The sequence below is a fragment of the Macaca mulatta genome, chromosome 4 (assembly GCF_049350105.2).
Source record: "Macaca mulatta isolate MMU2019108-1 chromosome 4, T2T-MMU8v2.0, whole genome shotgun sequence".
NCBI classification, from domain to species: domain Eukaryota; kingdom Metazoa; phylum Chordata; class Mammalia; order Primates; family Cercopithecidae; genus Macaca; species Macaca mulatta.
In genome coordinates, this window is record NC_133409.1 from 33018761 (window position 1) to 33041575 (window position 22815).

At 33.1% G+C, this 22815-nt stretch overlaps 1 protein-coding gene across 5 annotated transcripts in view; it reads right to left on the reverse strand.

Annotated features, from left to right (window-relative positions):
- PTPRK (protein tyrosine phosphatase receptor type K) overlaps nt 1-22815 on the reverse strand; it is a 559982-nt gene that overhangs the window by 13922 nt on the left and 523245 nt on the right. For all 5 annotated transcript variants that reach the window (XM_028847097.2, XM_028847096.2, XM_078001187.1 and 2 more), the window contains exons 15-24: nt 22591-22751; nt 16229-16413; nt 14435-14522; nt 13004-13080; nt 10207-10243; nt 8827-8924; nt 8300-8416; nt 2925-3079; nt 463-598; nt 67-216 (exon numbers count right to left, since the gene is read on the reverse strand). In XM_028847097.2, the coding sequence (XP_028702930.1) occupies nt 67-216; nt 463-598; nt 2925-3079; nt 8300-8416; nt 8827-8924; nt 10207-10243; nt 13004-13080; nt 14435-14522; nt 16229-16413; nt 22591-22751 (1204 nt within the window). The remainder of the gene's footprint in view (nt 1-66; nt 217-462; nt 599-2924; nt 3080-8299; nt 8417-8826; nt 8925-10206; nt 10244-13003; nt 13081-14434; nt 14523-16228; nt 16414-22590; nt 22752-22815) is intronic.

Here is a 22815-nt window from a genome sequence, read left to right on the forward strand (position 1 = left end):
AATGATTCCTAGTGCCCAGAACAAATTGTAGTAAGTCATAAAAGAGGTTTTAGAAACAGTTAATACCTGAAATTCATCCTTGAGATGTGAAGAGTTAGTCTGGGAGTCTATTCTAATCATATCAAAATATGCAGCTTTAAATTCACAGACAGGTATGGCAGTTTCTCCACATAAGCAGGCTTCTAAAATGGCATCATGAATAAAAATGTACTGTTCCTACCAAAAGAATGAAAAAGAAAATTTTGTACTAGTTCTCTGTCATCGAAGTTAGGGAATGCAGAAAATTTTCTCTATATGGAAATATGAATTAAAACACCAATATTTTTCTATATGACTGAGCTAATATTGATTACATATGAAAAACATCTACTCTTTCGGTTGAGTAGAGTACATATGAGACACATCTACTCTTTGTTTGCAAAAAAAGAAAAAAAAAAAGTCCATACAGGTAAATCTACATACCTCTGTCTGGACCATATTAATACGTCGAGATCTTAAGGCTTTGACACAATTGTAGATATCAACAACACCCTCTCTTTCAGCCATGTCCAGCATGATGTCAATCACAATGTAGCAGCCAGTTCGTCCAGCACCAGCACTGAAACAAATGAACAAATTGCAAGATGCATGTTAGTCTTCATAACCTTAAAGAAGGACCTTTTCCACTGTCAGATAGGTAGAATCAAATTGATTTAACAAAGCGCAAGGCATAGCACTTGTCCATGCTGTGTAAAAGCTTGTGAATGTACAAATAACTTCATGCAGAGTATCTGCTTTGGTATAAACTAAAGATTGGAACAAAAGTTCGAAATTATTTCCAAATTGAAAATAACGTTATTTAAATTCCATACCTCTCTCACAATTTTCATTTTATGTAAATTTAATACACATAATTTCAAGTTCATAGAATTGATCAAGTGGCAGATTCATGCTTCAGAATTTCACTCCAGATTGAATATTTTTAGATTCATCTAGCTGTGTGTCCTCTGGCAACAATGTGAGAATGTTGGCTCACTCACTGTGTTCGCCTCTTGTAAATACCAAGGCAAAAGAAAATTAATTCCCAAACCTTTAAATGGGAAATCTGAGGAGCCATGATTCACAGGAAATGCAAATGGTGGGGATGGGCAAGAGAATGATGGTTACATAAAGAGAGGAGAGTAACAGTGTAAAGACGATTTGAATCATGATCTGAAGAGAAAGGAAAATGAATTATTAAGTGTAGAATATGATTCCCAGCAAGTCACAAGGCTAGCCACTATCTTACTATACTTAATTCTAAGGTATTTTTTAAAATTATATTTTATTCTTGAATTGGCAAATAATAATGTACATATTCTTCGGTACATAGTGATATTTCAATACATATAATGTATAGTGATCAGAAAAGGGTGATGGGTATATGAATCCTCTCAAACATGTATCATTTGTGTTGTGAACATTCAGTATCCTCCTTCTAGCTCTCTCCAACTAAACATTATCATTTACCGGACTTATCCTACAGTGGTATAGAACACTAAAATGTATTCCTCTATCTTACTGTATTTTGTATCCTTTAATCATAATATAGTGTGATTATTTTGCCCCTGGGGAATGTTTCTCCAATTTTATATATAGAAGTCAATGGAGAAAACAAAATAAAGATTTTTTTGAGGGAGTGGGGAATTCACTTTGTAGTCCAGAGATACTTCAGTGTAAGTGGAAAATGACACTTCTGTTTCAAGAGAGTATCTGAGACTCTTAGAGCACTTCTGAAGCAAGCAATTCATAAGAAAGTAAACCTCTCTGATAAATCAAGAAATCCTTAAATTGAAAACCCATTTATCTCATTTTCTAAGTGCTTAGATAGGCTAGTAACATTATTTCATTGTTATCCAGATTTGGTCACTTCTCTTAAACTCACTGTTCTTTTAGAAATTTAAGCAAAAGATATTGTGGCTATCTCTATTTATTTTTGTCCCCTACCATCTTCTCAATCACTGTTCCCAGAGTTAGAGACAGGAATGTAATTTAAGAGTACATCAGATTTCATGAGGAGGATTGAAAGGAAGATTATTTTTTTGTTTTCAGGGTACATAGTATCTGATCCTATGGGATGTTTTACCTTTACTTCATTCTCGCTTTTTTTCCCCTCTTTTACACACGGTTATTTAAACCCTGACTAGGTTGGATTTTCAGATAGCAAAAAATAATTAGGTACAACCTATTATGTAGCTTGGAGGGAACAGCATTTGAGAATGGTATGCAGCATCATTTAGGAAACGCTTTTCAGATTCAGTACTTATTTTTCTGGTCACACCTCAAAATGAGGCCATGTAATTTGCTTTTAGTATCTATAAATGCTTGTTTTAAGAGAAGTTTCTAATCAGAAGAAAGTCTGGATATAATGTTCGTGTTTTTTGGCACATATTTGCTGAATCTCACTGATGCAGTTTTCAAGGTCCTCTAATGTGAAGTCTTTAGATTTTTTTTTTTTTAAATAGCTGTTTTGCAGCACAAATCCTTGAAATTTAGGCCATTTAGTAACTCTGTATGTCTGAAATTTAGTTTTAAAAGCTGGAATTCTATTGGGAATTTTCTAGATTGGCAAGAAATGTCTATTTCAACCTGGCATTCTATACGATATGGGATTTGCAAAAGTGATAAAAACAAAAAACACAGATGTTGCCACTAAAAGGCAGAGTTTCTATACTTTAAATTGTTGATAACACTACACACATTAGGATGAATGTACGTATTTCTTAAATTCCTGTTTTATAGACTACTTACAGAAACTTTTATTTTATTGCTGTTTTACTTTATCTATAATACAAGCAAGCTGGAACTTTGTAAGCACACATTAGCTTTTGTGCTCAAAAGCCTTGTCTTGACACTCTAAAATAAGCTGATTGCATAAAGTCAACACCATTTGGACCACCACTCACCTGCAATGTACAACGATGGGGCCCGCACTGGGAGGGTTGGATAACTTGACTCGCCGGATAAAGGAAAGCAGCCCTGTAGCATGGTAGGGCACTCCGTGGTCAGGCCAGCCCGTGAAATGGAACTGTTTAACTTCACGGATTTCATTGTAGCCCCTCTGTGCAAAGATGGAAATAAATGTTTTCAAAAGCCATTTTAATGGCCAAAATAAAGCCATTAAACACAATTGTGGGTACAGACCCAACTGACAATGATAACAATAAAAACTTTACCAAAGATTATGCCTTTTCTTAAAATTAAAAAAAAAAAAAAAAAAGTGAAGGCCTAACATGGACTAGGAGCTTACCTTTATTGTCAGACAACTGCCAAAGAAAGAAAATTAGAAGTCTTGCTCAGTTCTAAAAGTCTGGGTAAATTTTATTTACTTTGACAGCTTGCTTCTGCTGGAAATGACAACACATTAAATTATTAGGGGAAAAGAAGGAAATGGGAAAGCTAAAATGCAGCCCTATTGACCCAACACATTGAGTTCTCAAGTGGTGTATAAAAGCAACTTTCCAGCTTCTCACCTCACAAAGAGATTTTAATGCCTTGCTTATCCATGTTGAAAATGATTTTGAAGCATAGCATGTAGGGATTTTCCAGGACAGTGCTGCTCTAGATTGGCTTGTGAAAATATACAGGCAGCTAAACTGTTCTTTGGGCAAACTATTTTTCTTAGCTCTGTGAAATAATTCAGCACAGTATTATAGTAACACAAATACAAAATGAAAGAAGTGAAGCATCTGCTGTTGTGCTGCTCTCCCATTGGGTTGATTTAAGAGAATCCTACATAAATGCACATTTCAAAGCTTTCTCCTTCCTTTGTGTTAGGAGAAGGCTGTAGATTGAGGTAGCACAGCTTGGAAGGTATAGATTAAATACTGCAGAATTTATTTTTAAGAACTCACATTTGTAGCAAAAGGAAACAAAATCCCACTTTAATCTATATAATTCAAATTCTATTGTGAACTATCTGTAAACTCTCAGTCTCACTTGTTCAATCAGAAAAGGTAGACACATTACATGGAATAAACAAAATTGAGGAAAAGTTTATCTTTAGATTCAATCTTATATAGACCAGTATCACCAAAACCTTGGAAGTTAGTGATCATTTCTTAAAGGTTTTCTTAATTCCAATTCCTAGCACAATGCCCTACACAAAGCAGGGATGAACAAACAATTGTAACAATCACAATGATAAGCATCACCATGGAATCACCCCAATGGAAAATCACCTTTTGCTACTTTTCAACTCTAGTGAAGAAGGTCAAAAATTGTTTCAAGGCCTGATTTTAGGTATTACTTGACTCCTTCTATATTAATTCTTTTATTAGAGTTGCTGGATGGGCCTTGCTCCCTTTATCTTTCTATTACATTTATAGGATTTGCTCTTTTTAGTACATTTTTATATGTCAGCGCCTATTTCCCTAATGTTTTTTTTTTTTTATTTTTCTGAGTGATTTTCAAATATATGGTTAAACCCACCCCCCCTCTTCTTGTTCTAAATAATAAGAAAAAAAAAAATCCAACGATTTTCCAAATAGGATTGCATTATATCCATACAGTGTTATTAATATCAACTACTCCTACATTCTGGAACACGGTGCATGTCTGCACTCATTCACATATTATGTGTATCCATAAGTACACGGTTGTGTTTTTATTCAACCAGGAACTGTATCATTCTTATTAAATATATTCTGAGATAGTTTGGCACTTTTTATTTTTAAAGATTATTTAGTAATATTTTCTTATTTCTGCTTATTGCTAATATAAAGATAAGCTATAACTTATGACTATTTATGCAGATTTAATCATTTAAATAAACGTTTATACATCCCATTTAAAAATATTATCTGTAGTTTTCTTGGTATAAATCCTTTCATCTTAAAATAATTTGTCTTTTCTAGTAGTTACACAGTTTATTCCTTTTGCTGCCTTATTTCATTTGCTAAAACTTCCAAAAATGTTTAATATTAGCGACACTGATTATCCACATAACATTCTTGATTGTAGAAGCAGTAATATAATCTTTATACTAGTTTTTTAATGATAAACGAATAGTCTTTAGTTCTTCATTCCTTAACATGGCTGCTACTAGGTATTGTTGAATCACCTTTATCATGGTTTAGGATGTCTCTTAGCTTCCCTAATTAGAGTATTACTATAAATATTTTGAAAATAAAATTAAATGCATTTATCTATTAATAAAGTCATACAGTTTTGGTCCTTTAATGTACTGACATAATAAAATATCCTGTTAGATTTCCCACTACAGTTGCAATCTTCTTGCATTCTTAGGGAAAAAACAATAGCTCATGTAGTGATATTTTCTTAATTCACTCCTAGATCCGAATTTTCAATATTTTATTTTGAATGTTTTCATGTTCTTGAATGAAACTGGTCTGCAATGTGTGTGTGCATGGGGAAGAGAGAGAAGAAAGAGACTGTGAAAGAGAGAATGAGTGCTCCAGGGAATGCTATCGTTATCCGATTCTGTTATCACCATTATGCTAACCTTCTTCTTTTTTTTTTTTTTCTTTTTTTGGAGACAGTGTCTCCCTCTGTTGTCCAGGCTGGAGAGCAGTGGCGCCATCTTGGCTCACTGCAACCTCTGCCTTCCGGGCTCGGATGATTCTCTTGCCTAGGATTCCAAGTACGTTATGCTAACTTTTAAAACATAGACATAGACATTAGCTATTCCTTAAAGGATAAAGGCACTTTAACTTTAAAATCACAGTGCAATTTTTTTTTTTTTTTTTTTTTTTTTTTTTTTTTTTTTTTTTTTTTTGAGACGGAGTCTCGCTCTGTCGCCCAGGCTGGTGTGCAGTGGCCGGATCTCAGCTCACTGCAAGCTCCGCCTCCGGGGTTCACGCCATTCTCCGGCCTCAGCCTCCCGAGTAGCTGGGACTACAGGCGCCCGCCACCTCGCCCGGCTAGTTTTTTTTTTTTGTATTTCTTAATAGAGACGGGGTTTCACCGTGTTAGCCAGGATGGTTTCCATCTCCTGACCTCGTGATCCGCCCGTCTCGGCCTCCCAAAGTGCTGGGATTACAGGCTTGAGCCACCGCGCCCGGCCCACAGTGCAATTTTAATGATAAAGTTTAACAATCATTCTATTTTCTTTTACCATCTATTTGTGCTTCTAACTCTTCATGATCTAATTTTTGAGAATTAGCGTTTGCTAGAAAATCAGTGTCCTGGACTAAAAGTTATATTTTTAGGTTTATACATAATATTTTCTATAGCTTTTCTAATAGCAGGTATAACGGCTATGTCCCTCTGTGTTTCCTAATATTGCGTATTTTGTTTTCATTGTACCTCATTTAGAATTGATAGTGGTTTAATTACTTTATTGATCTTTTCAATAAACAAGCTTTTTATTTCTTTTTTCTCATTTGTTTCTTTTTTATATTTAATTTTTCCTTTGTTCTATTCTACTTTTCCTGATTTTTCAATGTTACAACTTTTCACGTGATTTCAGAGCACATTTCAAAACAGAAATCACTTATGGGTGTAAATTTTTCTTACAGAATAATGAGGTAAATTTTGATGTAAAACTGTTGATCTATACAATGTAATTGTAGTTTTGAGGAAATCATTCAAGGATTATTCAGAAGAGGATTTGGTAACTTCTAATAGGCTAATTTCTGGGGTCATTGGTCAGTGCTTTGTTATTGCTTTCTCTTGGATTTTGGAAATATCTCAACTTTTTGTTACGTATTCAGATTTTCCTTATTACTAAGATCATCATTGATTTTTATAAGACTTGTATGAACTTAAGAGACTGTATATTCTACATTTTCTTTTTGATAATATGATCTAGTTATTCATTAAATCAAGCTTAATGGTTCTCTGTGAAATCTCCCATATCAATTGCTTATTTTATTCTACCTGATTTATCTAAGAAATTTTCATACATATTTTATAGTTACAATAATCATGATTATGTTGTTCTGTATAATGCTAGTTTCAACTTAATATTTTGCCTAATTTTTTCGTGTTGGTAGGATAACTCACAAATGTTTTTATAAAATACTATTCAACTATTTCTCTATTGTTGGCCATTTATGGTTATCTATAGGTTTCTAATGCTATAAATGAATTCATTATATTTTAAATAAACTCCTTAGGAAAGATTCATGAAAGTTAACTTCTCAAAGGACATAAATATTTTAAAGCTCTGGAGATACATTGTTTTATTCATTTAAAGAAGGTTTGTAGCAATTAAACTATGATCAGTAATGTATAAAAATATGTTTCAACACATTCTAACACTCAGGATTATTTTTTAAAGTTCTAGCTGATTTGAAAGGACAAAATGGTGTATCAGTACACTAGGTTAAACATTTTTAATAGGCATGTTAACAATTGTGTTTCTTCAGAGATTCTAGTGTTTTTTTCTTCTACTGGTATTAACATTATAAATTAAGGACATTATTAAATAATCACCAGGTTCTTTTGTGTGTATGTACCTTTGATAAAATTTTGTGCCACAGGTAATTTCACAGTTTTATGTGGTCAAATCTACCAAGCTTTACCACAAAATGTATTTCACTGTTACTATATTCCACTTCAGTCTACTACACCAGCCACCTCACATTATTCTTTGCAATGTAACACTTGGAGTGATCCTTTTAGAAATAAAAATCAGACCATGTTATCCCTGGGCTCACAAACCCTACAATGGCAGCCTAACTCAGTTTTAGTATGAACTAAAATCATCATGGCCTACAAAGCACCACTTATCCAATTTTGTGATTTCTCTGCCTTCATTTTGTATTCCTTTCCCCTTCACTTATGGATCTCTGAACATCTTGGCCTGCTGACTGTCTGGCATTCTAACATCTTTACACATGCCTCCGGGCTTCTGAAATGACTCTCCCTTCTGTCAGAAACATTACTGCCCTGGACATAACCCGTCACTCCCTCACTTGGGTCTCTACTCATATTACTTCCTTAACAATGAGTTCTTCTTTGATCATCCTTTCAAAATTGTAAACCATTTCTTCCCCCTGCCTCAATAATATTCCCTACTTCCTTTCCTAACATTATTTTTCTCTATAGCACTTGTCATGATGTATATTAGTTGATTTATTTATTTTTATTGCTGTCTTAATTCAATCGGCTATAAGATCGACAAGAGGAGATTTTAACATGTGTCCCAAGGTTTAGAAACATGTCTGGCACATAGTAAACTCTTAAATAAACATTTGTGGAATGAATACATGAATGAATGGATTTTATAGCATCACGAAAACAGAACTTGACAAAGGTTTTAAGAGAAAAAGCAGTTTTGATATAACTTTTTAAAATAGAATTTTAGAGTACTTACCCTTTCCAGGGTGAATGTCCTAACTACATATTCAGCAAGTGGTTCCATTTCTACACAAGTTACTTTGAAGTCACCATAAACTTCAGTATCATCAGGCCAATATTTATAGCATTTAACCTAAGTGACAAAAAGAATACATAGGTAGACCTGAATATATACTACTAATTAGCCAAGGTGATTTAATTCCAGCAATAACTCTTTAGGTCACAATTAAAACTCAGTTAAAAATCTATAAATGAGAAAAAAAAACTATTACACAATAAACAGAGTTCATATAGTCTCACAAAAAATATACAAGCCTGATAATGCAATTAGATTCTAGTACAAAATTAAAGCTTATATTGTTACTCAATGAGAAATCAAATAATTTCTCAGCCATTCAAGGTCTATTTAGAGGTACTCAATTAAAATGCTGTGCCTATAAATTTTTTTAAACAATTGGATGATATTCTATTTTGAGTCTCTTATATGCTGCCTCTCAACTAGATTCATTTTTATGACAAAAAAATTCTTTTTATTCCTCTTACCCGGCCAACCTCAACTAAATTTGTAACCATCACAATGCAAGCAGATTGTTCTTGCCAAATCATCCTCCAGAAATCATATACTGTTTCATGAACGGGACCTATGAAGAAATTAATTAGAATATTATGTTATCAAAGGAATTTTGTAGTTAGTAAGAAGTTTAGCTAAGATAAGAAACAGAGTAAATGAAATAATTCCAAAAAAAATGTCCAGCGCAAAATGTCACTGAAAATACTTAAATCCAGTTCATATCTAAATTCTCACAATAGGCAAAACCATAGGCATATGTAAGTTTTTTTTTCTTTCTTTTTTTTTTTTTCAATTTGCCCTCTATACTTCCCAATTTAGAAGACACTATCACTAGTTTCTTGGGTATTTATATCAGTCACTAAGTCATTTTAACACATCCTCAAATATATGTAAAAACTAGAACTCTTATACCACCATCAACCAGACAGCATATATTACCAATTAAATAAGTGCCCACTATTTATAAATAGTACATGTTTAGGGATCAATAAAAAACATATCCTTACACGTAAGGACATACTCTAATCTTATCATTATATAATCTCCAAACTGCAAAAGCATGTGCTGGGCTATTCTCTACTGAATACCATAAAACTGAATATTGTTCACACTATGGTTGATCTTTCTAACTTTAAAGAGTATACAACTGAACTCAATTACTCCAAACATATGTGAAAACATAGAAAAATGACCCTTGTCAAATGAGTAAACCTAGCTTTTGTTTTACTTTCCTTTTATATAAAATAGATGTACAGGTTTCTCTTCTGAGGGCCAGTAGTCAATTTAGAGAGATAACTACAGATGCTTTTTGTTTGGATACTTTTACTCCCCAGTGTACCACTATAACCAGATCTCTCTACTTTCTTATTATTTTCCATGAAGAATTAACTTGACTAAATTCCATCTCTTTGTTTTGTCTTAGTCTTGACTTGTCAAAAAATTGCTCAGTATAATAGCTCATTATAACAATATTGGTCTTGGGTACTATTAACAAACTTGCTGCAAGAAGACAGGCCTCTTATATGAGACTTCTTTTTCCTTTTCTCAAAAATGGGTAATTCCTCTGGCTGGCACTATGGACTAGTGCTCTGACCTATCTGTATAACAAGGATCAAATCATAATAACCACTACCAGCTTTTCTTTTACTTTTAATTAAAAGTAAATCAAGCTTGAATTTATATAAGCTTTACACACATAACAAATTTGTACTGTACAAATGAGTAAGGAGCAGTGTTAATCAGAAGGGCTGATTTTTTTGTTACTAAGATAAAATTAAAAAAAATAAAAACCACTATATAGATGAATAAGCAAGTTTGTTTTTTCTATAACATTTAACAAGGCAAAGTTTTACCTTGGGTTGCAATGTAATGACTTGGTCTCTGGTAGCCCTAAAATAGGAGAACAAATTAGTTATCATTTTACATCAATATCAGAAATAAATGAATGAAGGCATAAAAAGATGAAGACAACCACCTGTTAAGATTAAGTTATAATAAAAAGTCCAGAAATGAGTAGTGAACACATAGTTCACTTCTCAAACCTACGTTATCTGAAAGGTAAACATAAAACAAAAATTAAATATTTTAAAGGCTCTGATTGGAACATATATTGTATAATTTATTTTTGTTTGCCATGGAATATAACCTCATAGATTTTGTTTGGTTTCACTAAAATGTTTATGCCTTCATGTAAATGTTTAGTCATTCATTCCTGGTAAAATAGTGTTTAAAAATATTAATTCTCATTTTATCATCCAAAAGTACAACACACTGCATTACAAATGGACGAGGACATATTAGAACCATAAAAAAAATAACAGAACATTCCAATGTTAGAGCTGGACAATGCATGTGTGCATCCAATCAAAGTCCTGCTGAGATTTTTAGAGAATATTCCTTTTCGATAATACATTCAGGGATATGCAAAAACTATTTTGTGCGTGCTCACAATGTTAATTTACACACACATAATTATAGGTACACACACATATATATATATAGGGAAAGAAGAGTTTTTAAAAAGGCATTTTATCTTGAGTAAAAATTTAGTATTTTTTTTCAGTGTGCTAAAAGTTCTGTTGAGGAGGAATAGATTGTTAGTCGCTCTCAATTGCTTTGAATACCAACAGAGCATAAGTTGCAAAAATGTTGATGATACGATCCTAAGTTCTGAATTTGTTGCATATTTACAAATGAGCCTTAGTGAAAGTCTGTGGTACAATTTGTCCACTTATTGGTGTGGGCAACTCAATACACATATAAACACATGTGAACTGAGATCTCCAACCTAAAATTTAATAGCAGGAGTATGACATTGCAAATTTGGAAGATTTCAACTTTTTAATATACCACAATGTTTTATGGAAAATAGCACAATGTTTTATGGAAAAATTTTTCCAAGCTTTATATGTATTTGCAGTTCTTAAAAAAATACCAACTGCCGAAGTATATACTTATATCTTTTACATATAATGAACTAATGGGAGAGGGAAAATTATGAAATTGTATAGAAATAGACCAAAATACACTGGGGTCTTAACAGAAAGACTGGATAACAAGTCTTATTTAAAATACAGTCCTACAGTATGAACCATGAAATAGTTTTATAACAAGGCTCCAGTGTACATGTCCTGGCAGAAAACCCAGGTTAAAGTAAATAGGTAAGAACAATTACAAATTTTTCATAGAACTGTTGATTATTTTATTCTAAAAATTAGACCATTAGCTTAGTTTTACATAATGACATGTTTGATAAATTTAATGAATAAGAGTAAGATTATGATCAGAAATTGAACCCATATACTCATATACTATGCTTTATAAAATATATTAATTCAACTAAATACATACAATTCATAACATAAACTCTAAAATGTGAACTTAATAAATGTAAAGAAAATTATTTCCTATTTATGGAAATTAGAAAATGTTGGGTCCTAGGTTTCATATCTTTTATGTCTATAAAAGTATACATATGCTGCCATACTTAACACCCCCACCTTTTGTCTTATAATTACACATATTATGAATCAATTTAATTACAGCACACCTAGATTTTAATTGTAAAAAGAAAAAAGTTGAAGTTTAATGAGTGCTAGGCATTGGGCAAAATGCTCAACATGCATGACTTCATTTAATTCTCGCAACAAAGTGATGAGGTTAGTACTATTATTATTATCCCCACTGCAAAGATAAGGAAACTGAGGTACAGAGAGAGAAGTAACATTCCCAAGCTCTCCAGTGTGATTATGAACCAGGTGGTATCACAAAGAGCCTGTCCTCCTTATAGGTAATGTAATATATTGCCCTTTAAGAATGTTTTATATTTTGTTTGATAATTACTTCCTTTAAATAAAGAATTTGCATGTAGATATATATGCAATCAAAATTTAACAGTGAAATATATGATAGAAGCAAACTTTTTCATTTCTGTGATTCGATATATATGTGTGATATGTGTATTTTACAATTGAAATTTAGTAATTATTTTGCCTGAGTAATTTTCTTACTTTAGAAGCCAATACAACACATCACAAAATAGTCTCCCTACTCATTTTAACATCAGAAGTCAAATGTAAAAAGTAAAATTTCAGTCACACTAATACACATCATACTATCCAGCTTCTCACATATGTTTAGGGAAGGGTAAGAATAAAAGCCAGAAACAGAAACCATCAACAAATAAAACTCGAGTACATAATAAATTGTCAAAGCTAAAAATGGTCCTGTTTTTCTACACAAGAAAAGGGAAGGAGGTAAAATAGATCTTTACGCATGTGAAAGAATTACAAAAAAACGAACAGAGATACATTGTATGAAGCTAATTAGGTGAAGCATGCAGAAATAACTAGTAGTAAGAGAGCATTAGTAATAACTGTAATTAAGAACGTTTGTATTTATAATAGGGTGCTGTTATTTACATATAGTGGTACTTACATCCCTGTACAGCCAAATCTACAGCCCAAACCAAAGTCAGGTGTGAAAGAAAGCACAACAACGTCAGTAAGTACTAGGATGTAGAACAAGGAAAAGTGTACAGTTTGTACTTTTAAATTTTAAAAAGCTAGCAATCGCTTTATAGGTAATGGGCAAAAAGGTTCATATATATAAGTCAATAAAGTAGACATACTTAACTATAAAAATACTTACATCAATATAGTTGGCATTAATATAATCTGAGGAAGGATCATCCTCTACGGGTTGCAAAATTACTCTGGAGTGATCATCTAAAAATTTTAAATAATAAATATAAGCTGTTAAATTTTCTCCCTGTTCTGAGGCAATGTCATTGATTGAGACCAAAGAATTCAGTGGTTGCCCATAGTCTATCCATAGTATATTACTACCAAATCAGTCCTTTGAAGAAGTGTAAGAACTTTAGTGAGCCTTGCTATTACATTTATAATACTCTGTGACTCAAGCTTCACTGACTTGAACCTTCATAGTTAGTGTTTAGGAGACATGAAATTGTCTGGTAAGTAATCATTTGAGTCATATAATTGTCCACATAACTGAACTAGACTTAACTTCTAATTTTGCTTCTTAGTCATGACTTTAAATGGGTTGGATCCTTTTCTTCTGCACTTTACAGCAAATGAGCTACAGAATTAAAAAGTGAATTTTGAATTCCTGTTCTCAGTTTCTTACTCCCTGAAAATCAAGGTTAGATTTTGAGCTATTCATAAGATACTTTAAAATAATTTAAATTCAGAATAGAGTGGTCTAGGTAAATCAGCAGCTAGTTACAAGTTAAACTACCTGCTACTTTCCTTACTGATCTGTGGTTTTGTCTGATAATGACTTTATTATCCCGTGTATATCTTGAGGACTTACTCAGGAGGAAGTCCCTAATGATAAATAATACCGAACAACTGGAGTTTAGACAGTGCCTCCAAGTAAGAATTAAAGGCATGTGGAAAGAATAACACCCCAATCTTGAATATGTTTGATGGGGTGTTAAAACAGTTTATAACTGAAAATATCTTATTTTTTCATTATCCTGATAGTCTTAGCTGTTCAGTAACACCCCATGCATTTATGTACAAACATGAAATCAAACAGCAAGTTATCTCCACAGGGTGAAGTGGCTGAGTCAATTTGATTAATGAGGATGATGACAATTTCAGAATCACTGCTAATAGCCAATGTTGTTTTTGTTTGTTGTTGTTTTTTGAGATGGAGTCTCGCTTTGCCGCCCAGGCTGGAGTGCAGTAACAATCTCTGTTCATTGCAACCTCCATCTCCTGGGTTCAAGCAATTCTATTTCCTAAGCATCCTGAGTAGCTAGGATTACAGCCACGTGCCACCAAGCTGGGTAATTTTGTATTTTTAGCAGAAATAGGGTTTTGCCATGTTGGCCAGGTTGGTCTCAAACTCCTGACCTCAGGTGATATGTCCGCCTTGGCCTCCCAAAGTGCTGGGATTGCAGGCGTGAGCCCCTGAGCCTGACTGTAAATGCTGTCTTAATATGAAATAGATTACTTCATAAACAGACACACCACTCTCTGGGATTTTTATTAAGGTTTAAAACCATATAAGCATATAATATTTACATTCACCAAGAATTGTATGGGAACTTACATGCTATAATGTTTCCATATCGGTTTTTTGCTCTATTTTGATCTTTTTTAGCTACATCCCAAGACGCTGACTGTCCTTCAAAAAAGCTCTGGAAAAACAAAATGAATAAACAGACTGAATTTAATTCCTTTTTAAAAATCAGGTTATCTGTTCGGAAGCCCCAAATAGTAAAAACCACTTTCTCAGAGAGGAAAGGAATCCCACAGTAGTAAACAAGTTTCATTCTCAGACCTCAAAGCCGCTTTGTTGGATTCATACTTGTTCATCTCAAATTGGATTGAGGTCAAATTAAAGACAAAATAATAACTTTAGAGAAAAAAAAATGGACCTTGAAAGTATTTTAAATTTAAGATCACTATAACGAGAGGTAGAAGTAGAAAAGTAGCATTCTTTTCAAAACGTATTGAATGATAATGCATCAAAACTGCAAAAAAAACTTTTAATGAGTATCTTTCAAATGTGCATCATTTAGCATTTATAACAGTAGAAAGAAAACCTGCTTCCCTCCATAATTATTCATTAAATTGTGTGCAATACATCACATTTGAGTTTCTTTGAAGATCATGAAAAGGACTGAGTCTTTACAACAAAGGACCATATAAAAATTAAAAGAGAGTCCTCTTTTTCAAGAATCTGGGAACAGATGAATTTGTTGACTAGTTTAATTACCACACACAGCAATTTAAAATGGGTGTAAATTTCATTTTGCAAAAGAACTTAAACTTTGCTCAACACAGGAAATGGGGTCTTCAAAGGGCCAATGGTCTTTGAGGCAAGGTACACAGGAATACACGTGAAATGAACAAAAAGAACCAGCTCTGACAGAATAGTCTAATTCCTTGTACTTATTTTGTTACCATGGCATAGTGTTTCTGGCATATATCTAAAATCAACTTTCAAAATTCAGAGATAATTAATACTCCTAATTTAAGGTATTCAAGTAATCCATAGATAAAATATAGAGTTTAAAAGATTCTTCATGAAATTGGATGTGTTTTGGATGGTCTTTTCAAAGCCAAATATTACTTGGATTCTTTCACTTTAAATGTGTGGGTACTGTGATGTGTTCATGGGGAGTGGGCTGGCTTCCTTCCATGCCCCAGATTGGTATTTCTCAGTAAGTGAAGGGTGGCAAAGGAACTATTTCCCTTTTGCTATATTACATTAGTTGGAATGTTTGGTTTTAAATCACTGCCTTTGTAAGATAAGTCCTGGTATTTTGGTTTGAGTAGGAAGGGGAAATAAGGTTGGAAGAAATATTTCCCACTGCCTTCTTTCAGCTTCTCAGTGTTGTTTACCAGATTTGCAGTGCTCTATTTTTTTTCTCAGCCACCCTCAACCAATAATCCATAAAATTAAACTGAGAGTGGCAAGTAGTACATTTAGAGCACAAAGCTTCATTTGATTTCTCAATCATAAGGTCAACAAATGAAGAGGCAGAGAAGTACCTGCTACTTGATTCATTCAAATGATAGAATCTGTAATGGAACAATGGGAACCAAAGTGTATTGCTACTTGATTTTTGCATGAGAAGATACACAAAGTATTTTTTAATGCCATAGTAAAATAAATTATGGAATCCAACATTAAAGATTCTTGTAATAAATTTAGACTCAGATATATCTCTGGGAAGTGCTTTTTCCCCATTCCCTTCCCATTCCCATGATAAACACTAGATTAGAGAGCCTACAGAGCAATCCCCTCCTTGTTGTGTTAAAGACGGGAAAAAAGATTAAATTCCACTGAGTATCCTAGTTAAAAATCAAATTCAATACAGTATCGAAACTTATTCACCTCATATTCCTCTTTGAACCCATAGCTGTCTGATGTCTTCATGAGATTAATGTGTTGCAGTAAATCAGCTACCCTGATGGCTGGATGCAGCTGTCCTGTCTGGTAAGGGGATTCCGTCCCCTCACAGAGGTAGCGAGGTACGTCTAGAAGGCGACTGGACTCTGCTGTAGCACTGTGGTTCTCATCTGGCATTTTTCAGATTTCAGAAGTTAAAAAAGAAACAAAGTTATCTTGTTTAATATATATATCTATGCAATGAGGATTTTAAGACCTTAAGATCTTTTTGATAATAAGAGGAATTCTGGGAAAGAAATATCATACAGTATAGGCCTAGGCAGTATCCCCAAAGACAAAACTCAAGGTTTGAGGTGAGAGTATATTATGTGTGGATCAGCAAGAAAACAGATCCTGTGAGATGCAGGAAGGCATCTGATAGACCTTCTTTTAAAAGCTTAAGTGGGAAATTTTGCTGAGTTCTTTTTCTTGTATCTGCAGTCATAGCAGTATAGAGTGGGACCAGAGGACCCAGCTGTCAAGTGGAGGGGTATTTTCATGGTCGATTAAGTTGACCAAACTCCTTCCCACCCATATCCCAACCTCCCTCAGAGACACCCGATCTAGGTGGCCCATCCCCAAAGGGCTGCTCTTCTTGTTCTTGTGGCCCTATTCTCTGAGGCTTCTTACCATAGCACACTCTGCACTAGGAAACATGGGCATTCCACATGATCACCCCCGATGCCACTCTGTCTGCTAGCCAGACTACACGTGCATTTATATTCAACCTCTGCCACCTTGACTTATTACTATTATTGTTTTTATTGCAAACATATTCTGAGTCTCCTGGCCACGCTGTGAGAGAAAGCAGGGTGTGCTTCTGGAGCAAAATGTGGGTTCCTCCCCTGGAAGTCTTTTCTGGCCCCTCCAGGTTGAGTTACAATGCTCCTTCTTTATGTTCCCATGACCTCTTATTCATTTTTACATGTCATTTCACTTAATCTATATTTTGATCATTTATTTACTTGGCTATTTTCCTCACTAAATTCCAAACACAGAGTACAGAGACAGAATATTTTTCTTTCTATTCCTAGTGCCTGATGCATAAGTCACTCAATAAACATTCCAATGAATGAATTAAAAAGTCAACTGAATCCCTGACCACCCACAATTAAGTGTAAGTCCCTTCCCAATTGTGTCATTAGCTTTAAAAGAAAAGAAACTTTAAATTCTTTTTCTGTCATAAGAAGAAAAGAACAAGAACATTTTTGCCTATGAAGAATAAACAGTATTTTAATGACCAAAGTACTAAACATTACAATGAGAAGCATGCTCATATTTATCACATTTAAACTTACCAATTAAAAAAAAACAAAAACAAATGTTTTAAGGGGTGTTACTTTGAAAAGCATTATACCGTCATACTCATTAACAGAAGAGAAAATACACTCTTAGGGGAACTTTTTTTTTTTTTTTTTTTTTTTAACGATAATGCATACTGTAGAGAACGATATTTAATTAACAGATAAACATATTTCAAGTGCTAGTACATTTGCCTGTTCTATCACCAACTCTACAAATAGGATATGGCAAAAAATGAATTGTTGTCCCCATGATAAACATTTTTTCTTCCTGGAGAAGGGGAAAAAAAAAAAAAAAAGAACCCTACAATCAGATTTGTGTGCCTCTGTAATTTAGCTTGATTGCATTTATCTTTACTCCCTCTTATTAAGCTGAATGCTTATTTTTTGCATTCATTCCTAAAAATACCACATTGAATCAAAAAATCCCTGATAGATTCTGTTGTGACCTAACCACCTAAGTGAATTCATGTCTTTTACTCAGATTTTTCCCACCCCTCTACACAAAAACATTGGCTAATAAACATGATTCATGAGTTTCCTATTGTCAATATGAGACCGAAGTCAATGGATCTACTTCTATTAAAATATTACAATCAACAGACCGATATAAAGAATAAAATACATCTCCCCAGAAAAATTAAATTCAGAAGCAACTGATTTGGGCACTGCTGCAGAATATACAGTTAAGGATGAAAAGTAAAGAGAACAGATAACGTCAGAGAGGCAAAATGCAATCACTCAAGCTGGAGGAAGGTAGCCAGGGCTCAGTGGAGCAGCCCCAGAGCTCACTTTTACCTGCTGGAGTAGCAGAATATTTACAATTGAAAAAGGCTTAGTGAGAAACACAGAATTCACCCATATTCCAAATCTTACAGATGATTGTGTCCTAATATAAAATAGACAGTGCCTTTTGTTTTGCATTAAACTTTAATACAGTAGTACAATGAGCAGTAAGGTCTTTAAAATCATCACATATGCATTATTAATCTCAATACATTTCTGCCTCATTAAACCACCTAATAATGTGACTAGTAGTGATGGTACATGTACTAATCATTATCCTTATTATACATTTAAGAATAATAACTTGAAATACATCCTTGATTGAAAGGTTTTCTAGAGTTCTTTGCAATACACTTACCTGTTATAGGAACTTAAACCCAATGAAGCAGTAAAACACAAAAACCAAAAATATTAGTCAATATGAAAAGTTTCTAAGCCCTTTTAAATCAGTAAGCATTAGCATTAAACAATATTTGAAGTGATTTCAGAAACTGCATTATAAATACAAAAACGATTGGATGCAAAACTCTAAAGACCACAATCCTAAGAATGATGAAAAATACAACATATCATTTCTACATCTAATATGATTAATGAGATAGTTAGCTTTTAAAGAATGCCAATATATTTTTAAAACCAGCTTGACTTTCAAAATTAAATAAAATGTATAATGAATGTTTATATAACTAGACTTCATGACTCTATTGTATTAAATCTGACTTTCCTTAAACATGAAAATCCTTTTTCACAGGAAAAATTATTATAATAATTATTTATAGTTTATAAAACTCATACACATGATCTAATTTTCTCTTTATAATAAAATCCTGTGAAAAAGGTATGGTAGGAATTATTATACTGTTTTACAGATGGGAAAATAAAGATGTAAGGTATTTTTATGAGTTCATATTGTAAATCTACAGGAGGAATGAGACTTGGACTTTACATATGTGTAGAAAATTATTGTAATGAAACAGCATTGAAGCAACTAATTTTTTCCAATTAGTTATCAATATTTTTAATTGAAATTTATTAACTTTATACTGACAGCATTCTACAGTGCTTAGCAGAAGATGACATTTTCGGAGGCATCTGATGTCTCCTTAATGATCCCCAGTGATCATCATTTATGGCTCCTCCCTGTGTGATCAGATCACTCCCTGGGGCAAATCCCCAGTTCACTTCTTAACCATTCTTAATCAAAGGGAGAGTGCAAGTAGAGATGAAGAACATTGACTTTTCAGATTATTTAAGAATATATATCCTTCATAGTAATTATAAAATTATAATTTTAAATATTTATTTTAGTGAATGAGAGGTATATTCTACCTGAGTTAGTTGTGTTGTTCCAAAATATTTTAAAAATTCAATTTAACATTGATTGTATGGATAACAAACATACAAGCATAAAATATGAGTTAAAGTTTTATGTTCACAAGAAATATTAAATAACAAACATGACATTTGGGAATTTACAAGATATATTTATCTGATAATTTCCCTATTTCTTTGGTTAAAGCTTAACTAGAAACACTGGTAAAATTGATATGGAACCTGTGAACATATAGGCAAGCTGGTTACTAATCATTGGTGTATAATTAGTCAAGGAATAGGGTACAAAGTGGAATGAAACCCATTCCATTCTTAAATATATAGGTAGATTTAAAAAATAATATAATTTTACATCTGTAAAAGCCTTAATTGTCATTAGCAATAGCAGTTGTATTAGATGTTATACAGTGGTAACCCAAGTAGCTTGTTCTAAATTTCTTGAAAGGTAACACTACTTATCAGATAAAGTTCATGTAGAATGTCAAACCCCACATCAAGATTTTAGCAATTTTACCTACATTATAATAGTCTTAATAAAGACAAAAGCTAAAGCAAATGCACATAATCCTAATGTTCACTTGTAAATTTGTTCTTTTGTGGTTATAAATTAGGAGGATTTAGAAACATTCCTTTCCATTAGGTAGACTTTTACATATAAACTAGTTATTCAAGCAACACTGGACCCTGAGATGTATGCATTTGGCTTCATTCTGCTAATTTTGACATGTTAATATTAGTTATACATTAAGGGCCATTGTACTACTGCTCCAAATCTAACAATCAAGAATTAAAGAATACATTAAATAGCATGCTTTGCTAATTTGAAATCCACTAGATCTGATATGGAGTTGAACACAGTTGCTCTCTTTGATAATACTATGGCTATTTTCAAAATCAAGCTGCCTCCTGCACTGTAAATAATCTGTATGTGGGCAAACCCATGCAAGGAGGTGTCATCCATGCAATGAAAAGATGATAAAGATTTAGGGCCTCACCTAACACAGCAGTCGGTACAAGTGGATCATTGGGCACTGCAGGAAAACAAAGCTCATGAAGGAATATATTGCTCTAAAATTTTTTTTTAAAATCTTTTTTCTTTAAAATAGATTTATGCTTTTTTAAGAAATATAATCATTAAATTTTCTCAGATTACTGTATTCTGCAAATGTAAAATTTTCTCTCCCAGCTTGCGTTATATCTAAACATCAAGAGAGGTGTATCTATAATTATAGTTCAGAACTCTGTTTAATTTAAAAAGCCAGAAGATCCAACCTGACATTACAAAAATTAAGGGAAAAAAACCATGTATTTTAGATCTATCAAGTGTAAGGTATTTAAAGAAATAATTATCTCATATTCATTCCAAATAATTTTTTTTCAGTTAGCTGTGGGAAATAGATTTAATCCTTTCTCTAAGTTCGTAAGTGGATATTTATAGTTACACTGCGGAATTCAAACTTTCAAATAAGGTCCTAACATAGGCAATAGATAGACAAGTTTGGGAAGCATGAATGCTTTCAAACCCTTAAGTGATTAAGTATTAAATGAAGTAGTTAAGGAGATGATACATCTTTATTTTCAGCAAAACTTACTTTCAACAGTAATAGTATTTTACGTTTTTCTCCATCATTTATCTATAGTGAAATAAAAATAAAATAGATCTGAAAGGCCCTTTCATGATTATAACTAAATTCCAAAATGACTCATGTACAGCATTCCTAACTACTAATTTGGTATACATATATACATAGAAAATGATGGGCTTCATTTTAGATCCAATAGTTACCGAAAAATTTCACCAAGCTGAACAATTCAGAAAAAAACCTTCCCTCTCTGAAAAGACATACAAGCATACAACCTACAAATACTTTCTTTTCAATCTTACTACTACATATGTTCATAGTTTATATAGGAGATAATACTTCTATTGTTTCTTTGCTTATACCCATGTTTTCCAAATTGGGGTGTGCATATCTCTGAGATCTGAGCCAAATGTCATAAGGCCCAAGTTATACAAGGCCAGTATACTCAAGAGATATACCTGATTTGCCTGCTTCAAGCATCAATTTTACTAGAGGATTTGAAGAAACAAAGTTAGGCAATTTCACTTAAACTTAATTAACTTAAACAGATGCACTATAGAACAGAATATAACATTCATATGAAATTTGAAAATAAACAGTAATATTGATTCTGGGGTAATTATTAAAGTCATCTGCTTTTAAACGGTACTTCAGTGGAAATATTTTAAAAGCTGTGCCTTCATAGACCAACATTAGGAATTTTCAAGACAGATGGATGGATGAATTTCACTGTTCCTTGCAAATCCCCCAATTCAAGTATACTTTTGGACTTCACAGCAGATACTTAAGAGCATGTAGACTAACGTTTCCCTGAGTTAACTTTTCAGTATTGCAATTCTCCAGGAGTCTACAATATACTACTTTAATGGCATGATTTTACCTATGTCAATAATTCCCAGAATTACCATTTCCTCTTATCTCAAAAGAGACTTTCATCTTACACAAAGGAAGATGCAAATGGAAAAAGAATTACAAATTCTTACATGAACTAACTTTTTGTAGGCAATCATGTATTTTCACTTAAAGCAATGACATGTGCTATGGACTGAGTGGAATATGTTTGGAATATCTCTTGTGATACAGTAATAAAATTCATAGAGTTTGAAGTTAAACTAAATCCAGTATCAATCCTCATGGGAACCCTTCTTGTAAATTCCATAATATCCTCCATCTCTTTCTCTTCTTTCTAGCTGCTTCTCCCCTCACTTCCTTACTCTCTCTCATTATTCAAAAGGTAATGTGCAGAATTCAAAGTGAACTTAATGAGCCGTAACATCATTTATTAAAACTTTAATGAAAAACTTACATCTTGGACTAAAGTTATGTTGGTCCATGAAGGTGATGGAAAGAGGATCTTCTGCATGCAGAGTGCTCTGATCAGCGTAACTTCGATCCATTGCATTCACCATGTGAGTCATCTCCTGCCGGGTATTCCCCATGGCATCTTTGCGTTTTTTAGCAAGTTTGCTGCCAAGGCAAGTACAAAACGGAATCCTTAGTGTTTGAGGCTTGAAGGAGAGTTAACACCAGC